Source organism: Colias philodice, chromosome 16 (assembly GCF_061535455.1).
Source record: "Colias philodice isolate Cphi_HAF_F1 chromosome 16, ilColPhil1 Martin Lab GWU primary, whole genome shotgun sequence".
Taxonomy (NCBI): Eukaryota; Metazoa; Arthropoda; class Insecta; order Lepidoptera; family Pieridae; genus Colias; species Colias philodice.
Window position 1 is genome coordinate 340,840 of NC_143101.1, and position 20,243 is coordinate 361,082.

The 20,243-nt window shown below is 35.3% G+C and overlaps 1 protein-coding gene across 7 annotated transcripts in view; it reads left to right on the plus strand.

The window, feature by feature from the left end:
- The window catches only part of LOC149481376 (uncharacterized), a 465,629-nt gene that overhangs the window by 148,536 nt on the left and 296,850 nt on the right, over positions 1-20,243 (plus strand). For 2 of the 7 annotated variants that reach the window (XR_016316814.1, XM_089705001.1), the window contains exon 2: positions 7,666-8,410. The exons of 3 other annotated variants lie outside the window; for them this stretch is intronic. Coding sequence is in view for 3 of the 4 variants with exons in the window: in XM_089705001.1 (XP_089561127.1) it covers positions 7,698-8,410 (713 nt within the window). In the remaining variant the exon portion in view is untranslated. Of the gene's footprint in view, positions 1-7,627; positions 8,411-20,243 lie in introns of all 7 variants that reach the window. 2 more of the 7 variants (XM_089705002.1, XM_089705003.1) reach the window with 2 other exon arrangements.

A 20,243-nucleotide genomic window follows, 5' to 3' on the forward strand; every position in this document is an offset into this window, starting at 1 on the left:
TTATAACTACGGGGTATAAAATTCTAAAAAAAATAGAGGTGATGCATGCTAATTAACTCTTTCAACGATTTTTGGTTTGATCAAAGTATCTCTTATAGTTTTTGAGATAGGTTGATTTAACTGTAATTTATTATATTTGCTGCTACGGAACCCTTTGTGCGCGAGCCCGACTCGCACTTGGCCGGTTTTTTTACCTCTAGTTAATCAAACACAGATAAAAGCAACAGTAATTAACCAGGATACTTAAAACCTAATAGAATTGGTCTAATCAAGACGGAATGACAAAACTAGTTGAACGAGAAGCGGGACCATTAATCAGCCTCCGCCCTACTTATGAGGCAATAATTAAATCTGACCATTTGACGAGATTATTGCCCTGTCTTTGCCTCTTAAGGGTGATTGATACATTCCAAACTCTTACTTTAATTACGTGTTCAGTGGAATTTAAATATCTCTACATAGTTTAGGATTTACAAGCGTACAAATAACTAGAAATAGAAGTGTTGTGTAAAAGTTTTTATACTAAATTGGCGCCAAAATATTTACTGTTACAGAGTGGTGTTCGTGTGTTTTGTTAAGTAACAATTGTTTTGAATATGAAAACATATTTGTCATGTTTACGCATATTTAATAGTTTTTTTCTAGTAGGTATAGTAGAAGCGTTGTTAAGTCCCCAATTAAATATTTATTTCTTCCTATTTATATACCCCTCTAACTTTCTACAAACAGAAACAATATCTATCAATTGTCTGTATAACCTTGTACTGATGTCTTCCAATGCCTAAACGACGTCACAACTACCACACTTGTCAAACATAATATTTTCACAGTAGCTCGACCGGTTTTGAGCAAACAATTCATGCGAGAGCTTCGACAAACAATGTGTCGTGGCCTTTATTTTCTGTACTGATCTATGCCACAGATTATAGTAAACTAGATGATACATACGAAACGTGTCAGATTTTACGGATAGATTAAGCGCCAAGGACTTATTTGCGCATTGTAGAAGACGAGCAGATGATAATATTAGTTTTGTTATAAAAATTGGTATATTCACTGCATGTTATTTCGTTTCTAATGTTGTCGTGCAGCCAGAGAAGACTCATCTACTCCTATTTCCTTTCATGCTCTTGGCAGATAATCTCCATACTTTTTGCAGAGTATTAATAACTAGCTGCTCCGCGCGGTTTCACCCCCGTGGCTACACTTCTGTAGCCTATAACCTTCCTCGATAAATGGGCTATCTAACACCGAAAGAATTTTTCAAATCGGACGAGTAGTTCGCGAGATTAGCGCGTTCAAATAAACAAACAAACTCTTTAGCTTTATAATATTAGTATAGATAAACGTGTGCATCCGCGGAAGACCCTTTGCTCTCATACAAATGTCAATTTGCTCCATCTAGTTTTAAACATGACTACATTCTGAGTAATACTAGTCTACCTATAGGGACATAAATCTGGATAGGCTTTATTCGAGATACCTATAAACGCGGTAAATCGGCTTAGGTCTGAAGTAATAAGTAAAATGTAGGTACATAAAGAGCTTTATACGTATGTTAAATTTACGTTTTTGCCATATACTTACATTGATACTTACCTTGTTCGTTACTTCGCTCAGTTCTCGTAAATTTTAAAAGGTTCTTTTCATTACATTTTTTGATTATAATAATATGGACACACTTTCGTAGTATCAGTCTTACCTGTAATTGGTGTATACATCACATTAATATTCGTTAGTTGTTAAGATCTAATTGTTATAATTTTTATGTGTACTCTGTTGGTATGTCTAAATAAATAAATAAAATAAATCAGTCTTCATATGTAGGTACTGTGTTTACAATCATTTTTTAAATTAATACGATATGATTTTGATGCGGTTTTTTTTATAGATAAAGTGATTCTTGAGGAAGGTTTAAATATCATTTATTAAGTTTTAGACATAGCGGGCGAAGCCGCGGGCGGAAAGCTAGTTTTAATATAAATCATCACACAGTATAAAAACACCAGCAGTATCATAACCACATTCCGCAACATATAATATTACGAACGGTGGCACAATTTGAGCGAACCTCGTCTCAGCAAATTGTGCCCTCCAGCCAAACCCACTGACTAAATGACTTTCTCAGAAACGTCAGTAATGTTTATGACCCGTGGAGAATAACTTGAGAATAAGCTTTTATTGGCATTATGTTATTTGAGGATATCTAAACTGTAGGCAGTTTAAGTATGGATTAAGTAGTAAGACGATATGAAATAGTCATAATTTTTGCGAATTAGGGAACTTCAAATAGAAGGTAGTAATCGCTTATTAATAAATAGAGAGACATATCAGAAACATTCACTAAACAACCTTCACTGAATAAAAAAAAATACTTACCAATTTTATTACAATTATTGTTATGTGTACATAGTACATACATCTCTTGTTACGAAACTATCAAAACAAACACCAATACTACATGTACCTACATAACATGACTATAAGATAAATCTCCGAAATGCTTCGTAGTGGACCAGTTACAGAAACGCCTGCAGGCAAACATCTTGCTATGACGAGTTACGCCTGCGCTTATGTTCGTTATATTATATCGAACAGTACCTACATAATATATCTATGCTCGTACTATATAACATATCAAACAGTACATATATCTGTGCTGGTACTATATAATATATCAAACAGTACATATATCTGTGCTGGTACTATATAATATATCAAACAGTACATATATCTGTGCTGGTACTATATAATATATCAAACAGTACATATATCTGTGCTGGTACTATATATATCAAACAGTACAAATAAATTGTTTTAGTTTGATATATTTATGAGCTCATTGGAACGTTTTTCTCAAGGGGCAAGGCTTGACGGATGGTACACTGTGGTGAAATTATTCTGAGAAATAATCTACAACAAGATACTTGATACAGATGTCAGAGATTTTCAATGAAATACATATTGCACGCCTCATAAGCGAAGCGTTGAGGTGGGTACTACTGTCACTTCGCGCAAAACATCTGATTTTTCAAACTTAAAATGTCTTTATGTATCATACATTGCACTTGTAAGATAATACATACACACACATATTAAGAAAAAATACTATTTTTAACGTTCATGATATTTTTGATGTCATTTTTGTTATTTAAACTAGTTAAAAAACAGTTTAAAAAAGTTCTGTCTTGGACGTCCGTGTGTCTGTATGTGCGGATCATCTTTTTCTTGTTAACACGATAGCGACCGAAATACTTTACTAATCGAGTCTTTTTTTTTCTCTTACGCTTGAGTATGCTCAGGAATAGAACCCTTTCATTTTTCAGGGTCTGATTCGATGTGGTTTAATTGTTATTAAATAAACAAAAATAATAATTAATAAATATTTATTTAAAAAAAATTATGAGGCGTGCACTTTTGGATTTTCCAAATTATTTTTTTATCATCTGTCGTGGTATTGTGGTAAAAGCGCGCCAAAATAGAAAAAAGTTATTGACATAACTTAATAATTAATAATCCATACTAATATTATAAATGCGAAAGTAACTCTGTCTGTCTGTCTGTTACTCAATCACGCCTAAACTACTGAACCAATTTGCATGAAATTTGGTATGGAGATATTTTGATACCCGAGAAAGGACATAGGCTACTTTTTATTGCGAAATATGTACCACGGGCGAAGCCGGGGCGGTTCGCTAGTAACTAATAAGGTAAAATTTTGACAGCATATGTAGCGGTAGAGTTAAAGACAAATGTAGTAGGTATGTACTAAGAAACTACTGATCATTTTGACACAACATTTTAAAACGATTAATTGTATTAAAATGTGAGTGCAATATAATATTTATTTTGAGGAAGCAGGGAGTTATGTTTACAAACCAAAAATAATAAACTTTGACCTCGTTTTTCAAATATGTAAGTAATTATAATATGTGAACTAACTAATAATACGTAATGAATGCATTATGTTTGCTATCATATGGTTTATTAATGCAGTTTTATAATTTGCTCTCTTTTAAACGTATTGTAAAAAATATATTGCTTTACTATAAAAAGTGAGTCATTATAAATATGAGTGATGAGATTCCAGGCAAGGAAATAAACCGCTTTTTTAAATATCCTGTTTTGATCGACCATAATTTGGGTCCTTTCCTCCGGCTATGAAAATTATAAAAGTGTTTATTGTAAATTATACTCTATTTAGATAGACTTAGAATTGATTTTAAAATGTAAATTGGTTTTAGACAAATGGAATATTTGAGTGGTAGCAATATATATTTAGCTAAGTTAATTTATTTCGAGGAATAGTTTTTGAGTCTATAGTCATCCAGATTGGTTTGAAAATAACGGTTAATTAAGGATTGAATATCCGAGAGATCTGACATTTAATTAATAACAAGGCAGATAAAATAGTCTATTGTAGAGATCGCGGTAGAGATCATGAAAAAAAATTAATGCTATTTATTTTATGGAATTCGGTAAAAAAAAATGTGTTTAATGCTACGGTGAAAATAATATTTTGAGAAATACGAAAAATGCGTTTAATATCTCCTACGTGGTTAAAATTATATCCACAAAAATTCTTAAGAAAAAGATAGGAAATGAGAGATATACATTATCATAAAAACAGTATGTGTAGAAGACAGTAGGTACATGTATCTCATAAAAACAGTAGAAAAGTTTTGAACAGTAACTAATAGACAAAAACAAAATAGTCATCTTAATTGGTAACGAATGTACTTTTATATAAAAGTAATAGTTTAAGGGCCGATTTTTCAATGCTTGGATAAAACTTATCCGTCCAATAAAGTATTACACGATAATATTAAAATGTCACGTAAACTGTCAAATACGGGCAATTAGAATACGTTTTTAAAATGGTAGTTTTATCTGGGGGCACGGTAGTGCCCCCGCCAAGACGAGCCAAGCGACTACGCGCACGGGCACTACCTACCTTTTCTCGAAGCGCTTCGACGTTTTTTTGAACCCTCATAACTTGGGTTTGGATTATGCTAGATCAACAAAATTTTCGGGATATATTGTCAATAGCGGACTTATTGAACATATTAAGTTTTAATTACATTAGCTTTTATACTTCAGATTTTATTTATATCTAAAACACGCTAATTTCGTCACTGACTCACTGATGATCATCAAAATTCTTAAGGTATTTCCTAATGTCCTAGAAAGCTGAAATTTTGTATGTAAGCTAGTATTAGCACACAAACAACAAAAAAATTATAAAACTTGTAACTTTCATCCCCCAACCCCTTAAACTAGGGGATGGGAGTTTGTATGAGACCTGTAATTTTAAATTAAATTTTGATGACGCTAGAGGTCTAATCTAATAATCTAAAACTTGGTTCCCCTAGATATATATATGTATAGGTACTCCTTGTTAAAAAAAATTGTTACAAACAACCTACAAAAAGAAATGAAATCCCACCAAAAACATTTTCATGTAAAATGTTGCCAAGACGAGCCCATATGACTCGCACTGTCAAAAAGTTATCAGATCTCATGTAGAGCCAAGCTTCTAACACTACACGCCCTAACTCTACAAGGCCTAACTTCACAAACTCTACACCTTAGTCAAAATATGTGGCTTGGCCGTTCGTTACTACAAGAACTATTGTATAACACAAAAGTAATGAACAGTGAATTAATTTTTCACCTTGCGCCGATGTGAATGTAGCGAAATGGCCAAGCCACATATTTTGACTAAGGTGTAGAGTTTGTGAAGTTAGGCCTTGTAGAGTTAGGGCGTGTAGTGTTAGAAGCTTGGCTCTACATGAGATCTGATAACTTTTTGACAGTGCGAGTCATATGGGCTCGTCTTGGCAACATTTTACATGAAAATGTTTTTGGTGGGATACATTATTCGACGAATAAGTTTTATCCAAGCATTGAAAAATCGGCCCTAAGAAACGAATACTTCAATTGATATGTATAAACTATCTCCCCGACACTCCAGGGGTTAAAATTCCATCTTCTATTCTCATAAATTATCTATAACTATTATTTCATCCTAACATTCCAAAACCACGTTCACTTATAAATTAAATTCCCATACTTTATTACGTACATATTTCAAACCAAATTTGACCTGTAAAAGCCACAGATACTCTTAACTTTGTGACCACCTGTGGGTTACAACCTTTTTCTTTTTTATCGATAATTGATTTTTAATGGTTCGTCTGACACGACGTGATCGGAAGATCCCTTTGTGAATACTTAACTTTTTGTAGTGCTAATGCACTCGACATTACCTGCACTTAACATTAGGGTAGTTTATTTGGTGTCCGTTATTTTAAGTGTTGATTACATCAGATTTAGTGACTTCTAGAATGGTAGGCTAATGGATGACATTTCTTTGCTAAACTAACTAAATTACTAATTTAATTATTTTCTGAAAGAGCTCTATGTGTGAGATAATACAGTAAAATTCAGTTTTGGCGGGTTGACTCTGTTTAAAAAATTGTTTGTTATTTAGTAAAGATGTACCTTTGAATGACGTGTTTTAAAAGGAATCAAGGGGATTTGATATTAAATAGTAAATAACAATTAAAATATTTTTTTATTATCATACCTAGTATAGTAGCTATACCTTAGCTTATACCTAGTATATTACGAATATATAGCTCAATATATAATATGAAATCGAAATACTAAGGCATATAATTCTTAAATGGATTTGATTTATGGATCAACTAATACAAGGAATTAAACTCGTTCAGATCTAAAAAAAACAAGAATTATAAATCTTAATCTTAATAAGAACTGTCATTTCACAAATTCTTTAAAATATAAAATCTAATCAAAGAGGTGTTTAATAAATATTATATTTATATCAAAATTTAGTATTGATTTAAATATCAATATATCATGATTCATGACCGATAAATACATCGTTAAACAACTTAAAAAAATCCGACACACTTCTTCCCTATAGGAAAATAAGCAAGCATTATAAATTCGTTTCAATCTATATTTTAATTCTAAAAGAAATAATCTATATTCTAAAAGATATAAACACTAAATTAAAGCTTTGTATTTATGAACGTTTGACTGGATATAAAAAGTTTCCACCGAGTACAAGACCGTATTTTATGTTTATTATCAAACCGTAAATACCTTCCACAATTTAAATTTTATGACAATATTTAATGTATGTAATCAACGATATAAAAGTTTGAAGCCTTTCGAAGTCATAACCATATATTAAATTGTAAAGCATTCAAAGCTCACGTGATTTATAAAAGTTTTTGTTGACAAATTATAGTTGAAATCTTAAAGCAGGTAGAAATTATGGTAATCGTGAGAATGAAAATCCGTGATCAGAACCATATAAATATGAGGTCATATTAAAAGAATCTACATAATCAATCACTTAAAATATAGAAATGTTTGTTTGTTTGCATGCAAGAATCCAGTAAAATAGCTTTCACAGCTGTATAAGAGCATTTTAATACAATATTACTATATATTGAGTCCACACATTTAAAACGAACGCTAAATCATTTTTAATTTGTTCGTATTAATCAAAGATGAATCGCCAATACATTTATTAAAAATTGATTGGTTTAAATACTCAACACTCTTTAATGATCATTAATTTTTCGTACAGATATCACATTAACGATGCTACATTCCAATGGTAACCAGTTTTAGCACAATTGTGATAAACCTAGGAAAAAATGTCTACCACCGCGACCAGACATGTCAAGTCGTCAAACTCGGCGAACATTTTAATGTGCAAGCAATGGTGGAAAGTGTGCTGGATGTACGGGGACCAGGAGAAATACTACAGACAGTTGTACGGAAGACGAAAAGTAAACACCAACAAAGGTATATTCGACGACACAGATATAAAACGACCTGGTGCACAAATTACTGAATTAACAGATGATTTCTTCCAAGACAACGTCACACAGAACCCCGCTCCAGATGAAAGGAAAGACTGGTTCGGAGCTGAATCTGAACCAATCTACGGCTTCGAGTGGCAAAACGACCAAAGAAGAAAACCAATTAACTTGGACGATTTTAGAGAAATACTGACTGATGATAGTCACAATCTACCTCCAAATAGAGTTATAGATTCAGATGAACAGATACATAGAAACGGCGATGTTATTGGAAAAACATCTAGAACGGTCTCTAGGACGAAAAAAGGGGCATTAGTTACCGAAGAAACAGAAATATGTACTGATGGTAGAACGACAGCGAATCTTAGGTTTCATCGGTCCACGGTTAAAAGTGCTCCGAATAAAGTGAAGGAAATTCTTCAACCATTAAAAGAGGATGCAGTGTTGGATGAATGTTTTAGAAAGAAGTGCGTTGGTGACACTCTGACGACCACCACGACGACGCTAGTGACGGTGACCCAACAAATGGTGACGTGCTGTAATGAGTGAGTATTCTTTTATTATCTCTAGGTCATTGGTCGATCTAAAAAATAATTTGTACATAAATAAAATTCATCGGTGAAATGGTACAAAATATAATGCATCTGCCTCGTGCCACACGCTGGGACACTGAACTTTATATAATGCAGTTTTAAATATTGATAATATATGAAAACCAATTTCGGAAATACTACTTGCGAAGCTTGATCTATAACAATACCGGTTTTGGCACATTCAATGCATTGTACACAATTTTATAATATTGCAATTATAAACTATGTACCTACGTAACATTTTAAAGCTGTCATATTTCTATAATAATTATCGGTGATATTTATAAAAACACACAGTCATAGACGCTTTATAACTCAATTATTGGTAGTTTTATTTTGCGCAGTTTGCGCGGCATAACAGAGAGATGCATTTGCCTGATAGGAATAAAAAAAAACAACAACATGGCCGCTGGCGGGAACATGACGATGGTATCGTGTCGCTACTGTTTCGTGCAGAGCTTTTTCTCGGCTTGATTGATGCGTGTATTGTGAATAAATGATTTATTTAAAAGCTTTTTGTTGTGTTAACTCGTGCTAATAATCGTTTAAAAAAATACTACCTATAAAAGTGTATTGTTATAGCCAAAATCTTGTTAGATCTCTATCCAGAGTTTTTACTGCTCTAATTTACTCGAGAGAATTATTTTTTCGTATTGCCCTGACAATATTTTACTAGTAGTTATTTTACAAACAATTATGCCATCTCAAACCATTAAAATACCATAGAGCCATTAATATAATATTTGACATCTTAAATTTATTATTTCAGTCACACTTCATAAATATAATTTAATATGTAAATTAAACATAATTGGTTAAAAAATGAACATCGAACCAATATTAAAATCCAGTTAAAAATAATCTTAAAATAAGAAATAGCTCAACAAATTGGCGCAGACATGACCAACATATATCTTCTTAAAAGTAAACGCAGCCGCGGGCGTAAATTAGCAATTAATATACAAATTGCACGCACTACGTCCAAGATTGGCATTTACATACACACATTAATAACCTACTGCGACTGTAATTTTAATTGCAATATTATGAAAATTCTATCGATTACAGGCGATCTGGACCAAACTGTATCTTATAAACAGGATGCGCTTTCAGAGCATGATTATACCAATTAAATATTCTAGAGATAAACACAATCAGATATACCAACTTTTCGGTTTTCTACATAAGTTCGAGTAGTCGTTTCCTGTCCTGTTATCGGAGGTTAATGTTAAAACTATTTTATGATTATTCTAAAGTGCTTCTAGGTGAAGTCTAATTGAATAAATAAATTGTTGAGCTTGAGTTTAACTAATGTTTAAATATCTCAAAAGGGTAATGCAACTTTAACTGTAACTTTACAAATTATAGCAATTTGTAATGAAATCGATTTTCGCTTTCCCATAAAAATATGAATTGATTAACCGAAGATATTTTGCAATATGATAATTTGCAAAGTGCGTTCCACTTTTTATTAATTACTGTAATTAAAATAATTTGCATGTTGCTAAATAAAACGGTAGAATGCACATATCTCTCCATACGAAGTTAACATTTAACCAAGACTTGAGTTAATATTTTTTATCTTCCTATCGACTATTAGTTTGTAATAAATATGTGCAATCGGTAATGGAAATTACATTTCGTTATATATAATTAGGTTATGTTTTTTAAATTAAATATATTCGATATCAAAATTCTAAATTGATAAGTTTTATCTTCATTTCAATATAAGGTAGGTATAAGGTACCAACATGTTGGTACCTTAAAATTTCAATAATTAGGTACCTGATAGTGTTTTATTCAAGAACAAAATTCCAGTCCTAGTAACTCACAATTTAAATTTCAGTAAATTTTGTTGGACAAATTGATATCTAGATTCATTTTAAAAATTCAAAATAAAGGTATGTGCGCAACCGGGTAACTCCATAGATAGGGCTTCCCTCCATCCTTCCTGCACATGTTATGCACCGTGATTCCGCTTATCATTTATCACAAAGGAAATTTAATTAAAGGACGATATAAAAAGTGAATGTGAATAAAGAACCTTACATTTGATAAAACTTCCTATATTATGAGTTCAGATATTTATTGTAAGTTATCTCTTAATAATTAATTCATTGTGAAAATAGAAAAAGCTTACTATGAACAACTAAGATGAAATTCCCGTGCAATCATTTTGATTACATGACAATCGTATTCACGGGATTATAATTTACTAGCTGCTCCGCGCGGTTTCACCCCCGTGGCTCCACTCATGTTGGTCGTAGCGTGATGATATATATAGCCTTTAGCCTTCCTCGATAAATGAGCTATCTAACACCGAAAGAATTTTTCAAATCGGACCAGTAGTTCCCGAGATTAGCGCGTTCAAACAAACGAACAAACTCTTCAGCTTTATAATATTAGTATAGATAAGTTTTACCACAGCTTTTTACCTCTACGCAAAATAACTATAAAGAAGCATATATCGTGGATAACAGGAGTTAATTTTTAATTATGTATGATAGCTCAAAATTGGTTATTACAAAGGAATGCACACACTGTGCTATAGATCATAAACAAGTCGATTCGGTGCGTGCGCGGGGGCTATAAATTGGATGGATGTAAATTATGATGCGCAGGCGCAGGCTAGTGATGTTCTGGTATCGATGTTTATCGTTTATCGATATACGGTAAATGAAGGAGAAATCTTATGAGTTGTTATTTGTGAAGCTTTTAAATGGTTTCTGGATATTTGTTAGTACAGGTTTTAATAAAAGTATGTATTGTAAGAAGTTTTTTAACAAACCTATTAAATGTTAAATTTTTAAATATGTTGGTAAATTAACGTAAAATAAAAATACTTAAGTACAATTTTTAATTAAAGAGCTTTCATGCTGATTAATTTTTAATGACCTGTTAACACAGTTGAAAATAGTAAAATAAAAATTCTTTTATTTTTGCAAGATACAAGTTTTTATTGAAAGCAATTTATTTCACAATCCGTAATGATAATTAGGTGTGAAAGCATAACGACCACAAACAAACATAAAAATACTTTTGCCGACTTTAGCTTTAGCATACGCAATTTGTATATTTTATCGATAAAAGCGCAACACTATCGACATCAAAGACACGATAACGTCGAGCGAAGGATACAAATTGCGAGGCTAATGACAATTTCTCTAATTGAATGAATGAATAAATGATGGCTGCATGTAGATAATATATTATGTTCTTGCATAATTCAACGAATTATTGTAATGTCGTTATAATTATGCGATATTGGTTTTTAATAATGAAAAATGGGATTTAAAAAATCTCTCAATCTTTTTTAATAATGATGAGACATGAAAAATATAATTATGTAAGAAACGATTCAATTACTTTTAGCTTAGCTTTTAGCTTTAGCTTTAGCTTAGTAGGTAGGTACCTACTTCTTATGAACGGAAAAACACAAAAATCAATCAATTCAGAAATGCGGAAATATCTACCATTTAATACACAGTATATTTATTTTTACTGGAAGCCTATTTTCTTGATTTTAAAGGTACCTATTCTATGTATAGTCTATAAATACACAGTATATACAGTAAAAAGAAAAACCTACTTTAAAATTGTCAATCAAAAGGTAAAAAACCAATCCACTTAAATTCTACGACAACATTTAGACTAAGCGGTTTCACACTTACCTCCGTTTTTCTCCCTTTCGCTCTTACACAAAGACCATATGTTAGAGAGAGATGGTTGTGTTGAATTTCACAGTGGTATGTTATGTTTATATGTTTGTCTATCTCTCGAAGGTTACTGCAGGTGGGTTAAGAGAATTCGGATATTGCTTTTTAAAAGCTTCTGTTTACTTTGTATGGAGTGTGTACTGTGTACTGTGAAAATATAGTTACATGCTTATAAATATAATGTATGTGTATGAATAACTGTCTGTTATGTTGTGTTTAACAGAAATTGATGAATTTTGATATTGGTATTTACTCACTATTTACATAAAGTGAGATTAATATTTATCTATAACCGATGAAAATGGGATTACTTATTATGATGTCTAATTTTTTTTGTAAGAGTGTAGTAGGTATATCTATAGGCTAAAGTGGTAAAATTTTAATGTAAAATTTATTTGTTCGTACAACAACACATACAACAAAATTTTAATATGTACTTTAACAGAATTTCCAAAAACGTGACCGTAAAACCTTTGCTTATCTTGTGAATAATTTATTAAGCGTCGTAAAAACTATGCTATTCCAGAGGATTGCTAAACAGACTTATAGAACACGCGCGAAGCCAGGTTAACTAGCTAGTATAGTCTAATAAATACAGATAATTGGCGGCATGTAGCTCATTACGCGCTAAAGGCGTAAGTTATATAAATCTCCCTATAAGGGCGCTCACTGGGTGGTGTTGCTAATTTCTAATTTAAATTCTTAGATCAAAATAAAACACATTGATGTAAAAACTAGAGTATTCTCTTTTGATTGAACGTGTATGTGGATTTAATTATATGGGTATAAATTAATTATCGCTACATGAAAAAATGTTGAAAAATCAAATGTGAGTAAGTAGGTCTATCATTGCTAAAACATCCCTAATACTGTCTACTAGTATAGTATTATATAGTCTGTGCTAATTGAAGCTTTATAAAACGTTCTATACAAAACAAAAGTTACTACTTTTCTTTATATGAATACTGGTATGGTGGTGATATTAGTACCATTAATTTCTTATAAAACTTTTACCACACTGTACTAATATTTTATTGAAATACATTGTTGTATAAGTTGTTTAGTCCATTAAAAGATCCATTATAAAAGTCAATAACATGTACATAATGTGCACAAAACTTAAAAACAAACTTTACAATTACACACACTATTCAATTTACCAATATCTATACTTAATATTATAAAGCTGAAGAGTTTGTTTGTTTGAACGCGCTAATCTCAGGAACTATCGGTCCAATTTCAAAAATTGTTTCGGTGTTAGATAGCCCAAATATCGAGGAAGGCTGTATATCATCACGCTAAGACCAACAGGAGTTGAGCAACATGAGTGAAACCGCGGGGCGCAGCTAATATAGTTGTATAAATAAAACACATAAAACAAAATATTCGAAGGCTAGCCCATGCCTGCACATCGTCATATTAGTTAATACTTGGTTAATGCCACATTAATACATACCATGTACGATACAACAAGTTTTTGTGTTAATAAAAGCTTGCTATTCACTACTACGCATGCGTGATGTAATTGTAAGTATATTATGTGTCATGGACCAAGTAATGTATGGGCATTTTTGATAATTCCCGCGTTTTTCCAGAACTTGCCAGATTTTTTGCACGTAGTATAAGAGTTAATAACTCAGGCCCCGGAACCACAGACACAATAGAAAATCTATTGTGTCGTGGACCGATCGGGCCGTTCGGGGCTCAATGGGTTAAAAGTAGGCTATATATTAATCAAGACTCTAATCTAATTAATATATAGCGTCAAACATGATAAATATCCAATCAGCTTTTTTGTGTGAAAGGGTAATAAATGATGCATACTTACAAATTTTAACGTTTATTATATTAGTAGAAATAAGATAAAAAAGAATTAGGAGCAAAAAAAGCTATGTAGAGCAGAAGAAAATATACATAGAGCGTGGCCTTGTTCCTTTGTTACATATACCCTGGGGCACTAGTCATTGTATAAAATGTCTCTATTTATTACTTGACCATAACAGATACAGTACAACAAAAAGATTTCATACGGTTTTCCCTTGATAAATCGCGTTTATATTCAAAGCGCGCCATATGTCGTTATCTCTATTTTGAGATTTTAAAAAGGAGCCACTCCTCAGTTCCGCTTGAGTTAAAACAAAATAAAATAAAGCCTTTATAACTCAGGAATAATGTATCTTTCTAATAGTGGAAATTTTTTCAAAATCAGTTAAGTAGTTTTTCAGTTTAAACTATGAGAAACAAACAAAAAATTTTTACTTTTAACCGTATGTTCAAATTTTTATAAGATATGGGAAAAATTATGCGATATGTTGTTTATTAACCACTGGACAAAGATCAAATAGTAGTTTTTAATCTTAACGAGAAACGAATTAATATTTAAATCAGTTTAAATCCTATCTAACAGATTATTATTATCTGTGATATTTAAATTAACGCACCTGTGTGAATGTGAAGTATACCTCGTGTCTTTTACTTATTTTGTATTAATTATTACCTTCTTATTAGTTTAAGCATGAACAGGTTAAACCTGGAGCGAACCCAGGCTACATTCTCTTCAGTGCCAGCGTTAGGGGGGGGCGAGAGGGGGCGATGGCCCAGGGCGACAAATTCTGGGGGGCTCCAAGGTCTGAAGTTGGAGTCTCTTGCCTCTCCTGGTGCAAACCTTCAGAACACCTCAAGTGGGCGCCACAATATTTTCGCCCGCGGTGTCAGTGGCCCTTACACCGGCACTGATTCTCTTGTAATATAAAGATAGAATGAGGGTTAGAAAGGATATGACACAACCACACAATAAGGGTGCTTTTCCAGCAATAATGTGCGAGAATGTGTAGGGAGGAATGTGTTTGTAAAAAAACAATTGTATCGCTTCAAACGCTAAACGCTTCAAACTTCAAACTAAATGAAGCGATAAGATTGGTTCTTTACAAACTTATTCCTCGCTACACATCCTCACACATTATTGGTGAAAAAGCAAGGTGCAAAACCTGATTGAACTAAACTGAATCCAATCTATACTAATATTATAAAGCTGAAGAGTTTGTTTGTTTGTTTGAACGCGCTAATATCAGGAACTACTGGTCCGATTTGAAAAATTATTTCGGTGTTAGATAGCCCATTTTATCGAAGAAGGCTATAGGCAATATAATCATGATGCTAACACCAATAGGAACGGAACCACGCGGGTGAAACCGCGGTGCGCAGCTAGTAAACTATATTCCTTTTTATGCCTCTAGCTATCTATTTAATGAGACAATTCACAGTATACAGTGTACTAAAGATGGTCCACACATGCATGTGTGAAGTTACACCAATATATTAATGAATGTCGGTGTGAATCACAAAGCGATCGGATCACATGACCCTGCGCACGCGCCGTGACCGATACGCTTCCGTGACAACCGATTTGGGATTACATAGCTACTGTTGTGATCGAAATATCTATTGTGCAGTGCACAAAATATAGAAAAACCTTATACTAATATTTTCCGTAGCTGGAAAATAAACTAAACTGCCTCTAAATTGTCGAACAGAAGGCACCCGAATTCAATAAAAAATAGCAAAATATGAGTCTCTAGAAGTAACCTCTTCCTTTTTGTTTAAGTCGTTTCTTGAGTCTGTGTCTGAACATAAATATTCTATAGGCTTGGGATAAAAAACGTACCTAATGATTTTAAGTTTAAACAATATTAACATACATTCATAATGCGAAAAGCTCATTCAATGGACTTTGAACAGTCTAAAGAATTGTATTCATGTTTCTTTTTCTTTTTAATGTAGTTCACCTTGTAAATGAGCATTTGGCGTGTGACCTACTAAACAATGCGATTTATTCTCTTAATCTGTTAAGGAAATGGCAGGATATATCGTTTCGGCCAAAGAATTCAGCTTTATTTTTATTCTGAGCTTGCAAAGTGTAATTTATCTTAATTGAAAACATTCAAACAAATTGTCTTTCAACCTGCTACGAGGTGGAGTGACGACATCCGCAGGGTTGCTGGGCATAACTGGCGTCATCGAGCGAATGACCGGGCTCAATGGCGTGCCATTACTGAGGCCTATGTCCAGCAGTGGACAAACATGGGCTGATTGTGATGATGATGATGATGAAAACATTCATAATATGATCTGTCAAATGAATTAGTTTTAATAGTTATACAATCTATCAAGCATTCCCTTTATTTGATCATCACCCATTCTGAACAGTAAGCTAAAACTTTTAATTCAAGGAACATTTATGCCATACTTTACCTGTTCTGTGATTCCTTGCCACAGATAACTCAATATACTTAGTTATAGATAGCACCATAATATATTATCTCTGGTTACAGGTACCTGTGGTTATACTACGTAACAATTACTATCAAACACACATCTTTACCCAACTATTATTAATAAACCTCAACCATAATAATAAAGTTTTAAAGATATAAAAATGATCTTAGAAGATTCTTTAACCTATAGGTTCCAGTAAGTTGATGTTAGTTACAGCTATTGGTTCTTATGTACTTGCAAAAATAGCAATATTTACAAAGAAATAAGCTGGTCCATTTAAAAACAACGGTATAAGTTTCCAGTTCGCAGATAACATCTTGTTATTTCAATAATAATTGTTTGGAACCGGCTTACGTTGTTTCATTTGCCACATTTTAGTATTTGTCCCATAGCAGGGGAGGAAGCGGGCTTTTTTACGCTTATAAACTCTAACTCAAACTCAAATTCTATTATTTAATAAGTAATTATTCAACTTTACTCAAATAAAATTCTTTCGTGCTTTTGAATCGGAATAATACTTAGATTACTGTTCACTTTTGCCACCGGTAAATAGGTAGGTATTAAGTAGTTAATACTTTAATATTGATTAATAATACCTGCATAAATAGAGAATCTGTATTGATATATTCATTTTTCATTTATAATTCCTCTCAATTTATACTGCCTTCAATTTAGGAGATTATTTAAAGACAAAATTATGATAAAGCTGGGATTTCCTCTTTATGAAATGATATGTAGGTAATTTGACTACCGAATACATATAGATTTATCAATAAGGCTTTTATTATTATACCAATTAAACATTTTTTATTGTACAAAAACTTCAAATATATTCCATCGCTACTGAATAACAAAGCAACGAATTAGTCCTAAGTACTCATATTTTTATATACTAGGTAATATTGATGTTACAGAAGAAATACTTGATCTATAATATTTTAGTAAATGACTCTACTCACTAGAATTACCTTTATTCCAGACATAACTTTGTTTTATAGTGTAGTGTGATTTACAAAAAAATGGTTACAAGTTCTATGTAACTCGCTGATCTTATCGCAATGTCATACCGGGTTTGGCACTCGAGCTGAGCACTCGTGCTTAGCAAGAGCGCCCTACCTGCCGTCTATTGTTCTCCGTAGAGACGGGGGACCGCTACCTGAGATTCGCCGAAAGGCAAATTCCGGGAAGTGACCCGCGCCTTTGTTGTGAACAATAGCGACCGATAAGCGACCGGTCCCACCCCGCCTGCTCAGGTAGTTTACTACCTGGTCAGTCGCGGTGCAACCGCAGCTGCACTCGCAGCGTACAACTAATTCTTGTTTCTCGACGCGCCAGTCGCGGTTTCTCCGTTGCCCACCTAACGGTGTCAAACGGGCTTCGGAGAAATTAACACCATCCGGTGGAAGTATCTGTGGGGCGCAGATACCGCACGTTTGTATAAACGGCGTACAGCCTCACCGCTTCGGGAGCTTTTCGGTGACTGTGAGTCCGGGGTCCTCTTAGTAGGCACTGCCACGGCGGGCAGGTACTCCAACTGCTCGCTAGCGCCCGGACTCGGCCGAGAACTACTCCTGACGGGTCCACGTCACGCTTTCGCAGGGGGTCACTCCAAGACCCCTGCGAACTGTTAGGTAGTGACAACCTCACCCCGCTATCACCAGCGGGACGCACCAAACACACCACACACACATACATACGTGTAGGCACACAACCCCCCCCCCGCCCGGAAGCGGGGAGGGCCGCTAGGACGACGACTAGGAAAAATTAAAAACCGTTAGGATGTCCGATTCGTTGGAGGACCTAGATATAAAAGCCTTTATGGCTTTCTTAGTCAGGGAGAACCCGGAGGTGCTGGATGCATTTAAAGCACACAGCGCCGCCGGGGCTCAAAAACTTGCCGCGCCCGTTGCGCAACCGTTAAGGGACTCTCCTGAGTCCCCACCGCTGTCCCCAGTGGCAGTCGAAGCGGGGTTCGAAGCCCCGACCGTTATGGAGTGCGAGAGCGCTCCAGAGTCGATAGCTTCGGAGGCGGAGTCCTCAAATTCGTCAGACGGCTTCGAAACCGTCACAAATAAAAAGAGACGCAAACTAAAAAATGCTGCTCCGCCCGCCAAACGGAACGCGACCGTTCGCGATTCCGCGCGCGCCGAATCTAGCCGTGCGCCCCCCGCCCCTCAGGCATCCGCCCCTCAGGCACCCGAAGGCCCGACCGCGGGCAACGCCGCGACGCGTAAACCGCCCTCCCCTCCCCCCGTCTATGTGAGGGATAAGTCCGCGTGGCTGAAGATCTCAGCCTTTTTAGATAGTGAAGGAATCTCCTTCAAAGCTCGTCCAACTAAGGACAACATTCGAGTTCAGTTATTAACGTCTACCCATCACAGGGTTTTCACTTCATATTTAAGAGACCAAAACATAGGCGGTCATTCGTTCCCCCTTCCGGAGGAACGCTCTTTAAGAGTCGTTATAAAAGGGATCCCCAAAGAGATCTCTGCCGATCAAGTCTTCAATGACTTGAAAGACCAAGGTTTCCCTGTGCAGGAGTGCTTCCGCATGCACAATAGAATCACTAAAGCACCATATGACATGGTCCTCGCGGTCCTAGATCGTACCCCGAAGGGTAAAGACATTTTTAAAATGCGGCATTGCTGCAAACTCTCAGGGCTCAAGGTGGAAACACCCGACTCCCACAGCTATATTAGACAGTGTCATCGCTGTCAACTTTACGGGCACTCTGCTCGTAACTGTTTTTCGCGGCCTCGCTGCGTCAAATGTTTAGGCGACCACGGCACGGAGGATTGCACGAGGTCCAAAGATTTGCCTAATGAGGATCCACCGTCCTGCGTACTATGTGAGACTTCGGGTCACCCCGCGAACTACCGGGGTTGCCCGAAGGCTCCCAAGCACAGGGCGGGGGGTCGCCAGAAGGCGAACAAACCTCGCGGGATCGCCCGCGCCGGGGCTCAACCCCCACAACCAAAGCCGGTCTTTATACCGGCTCCACCTCCCAAGACAAACGCTTGGACGAAACCTCCGTCACTAGTGACGCAGGCCCAGTCGAGCGTGGCGGTGCCGCCTTCAGCGGCTCCCGCTATACATATAGCACCGAAGCCCTCAGCTAAAGTGCACACACCCGAATTAGACTTGCCTGACGAGTCTATCGCAAACCTCGTTTACTTAATGAATTATATTCACGAAATCAACTTTGATGAGGTAAATCTAGTTGCAAACCAACTTAGGAATGCCAAAAGCGGCCTAGAGAGAATTCATATATTAGCAGCTCATAGGGAGTTGGTAATAAAACTCAACAAGACTCCCTAATGGCTACCACAAGTAGAATTAAACCTAGAGCGATCTCCGTAGTTACTTTTAACGCGGACGGCCTTCTCAAACAGACTAACCTAGTTAGGGACTTTGTCACTAGACGGCGCGTCGATGTGCTAGTAATGCAAGAGACATTCCTTAAGCCTTTTAACCGCAATCCGCGAATCGCCAACTACATGTTGGTGCGTAACGACCGCGTAAACAGCCCCTTAGGCGGCACCCTTATATATTACAGAAGGGCCTTGCACTGCACGCCCATCGACACGCCGCCTCTAATTAACTTAGAAGCCACAGTGATCAAGGTGTCTATGACCGGTCATCAACCCGTCATAATCGCCTCGGTCTATCTCTCACCGTCAAAGGCAATCTTGGAGAGCGATCTCAGAGCCTTGCTTGCACTGGGCGACTCGGTCATTCTGGCCGGCGACCTCAACTGCAAGCACTGGAACTGGAATAGCTCCTACGAGAATGCC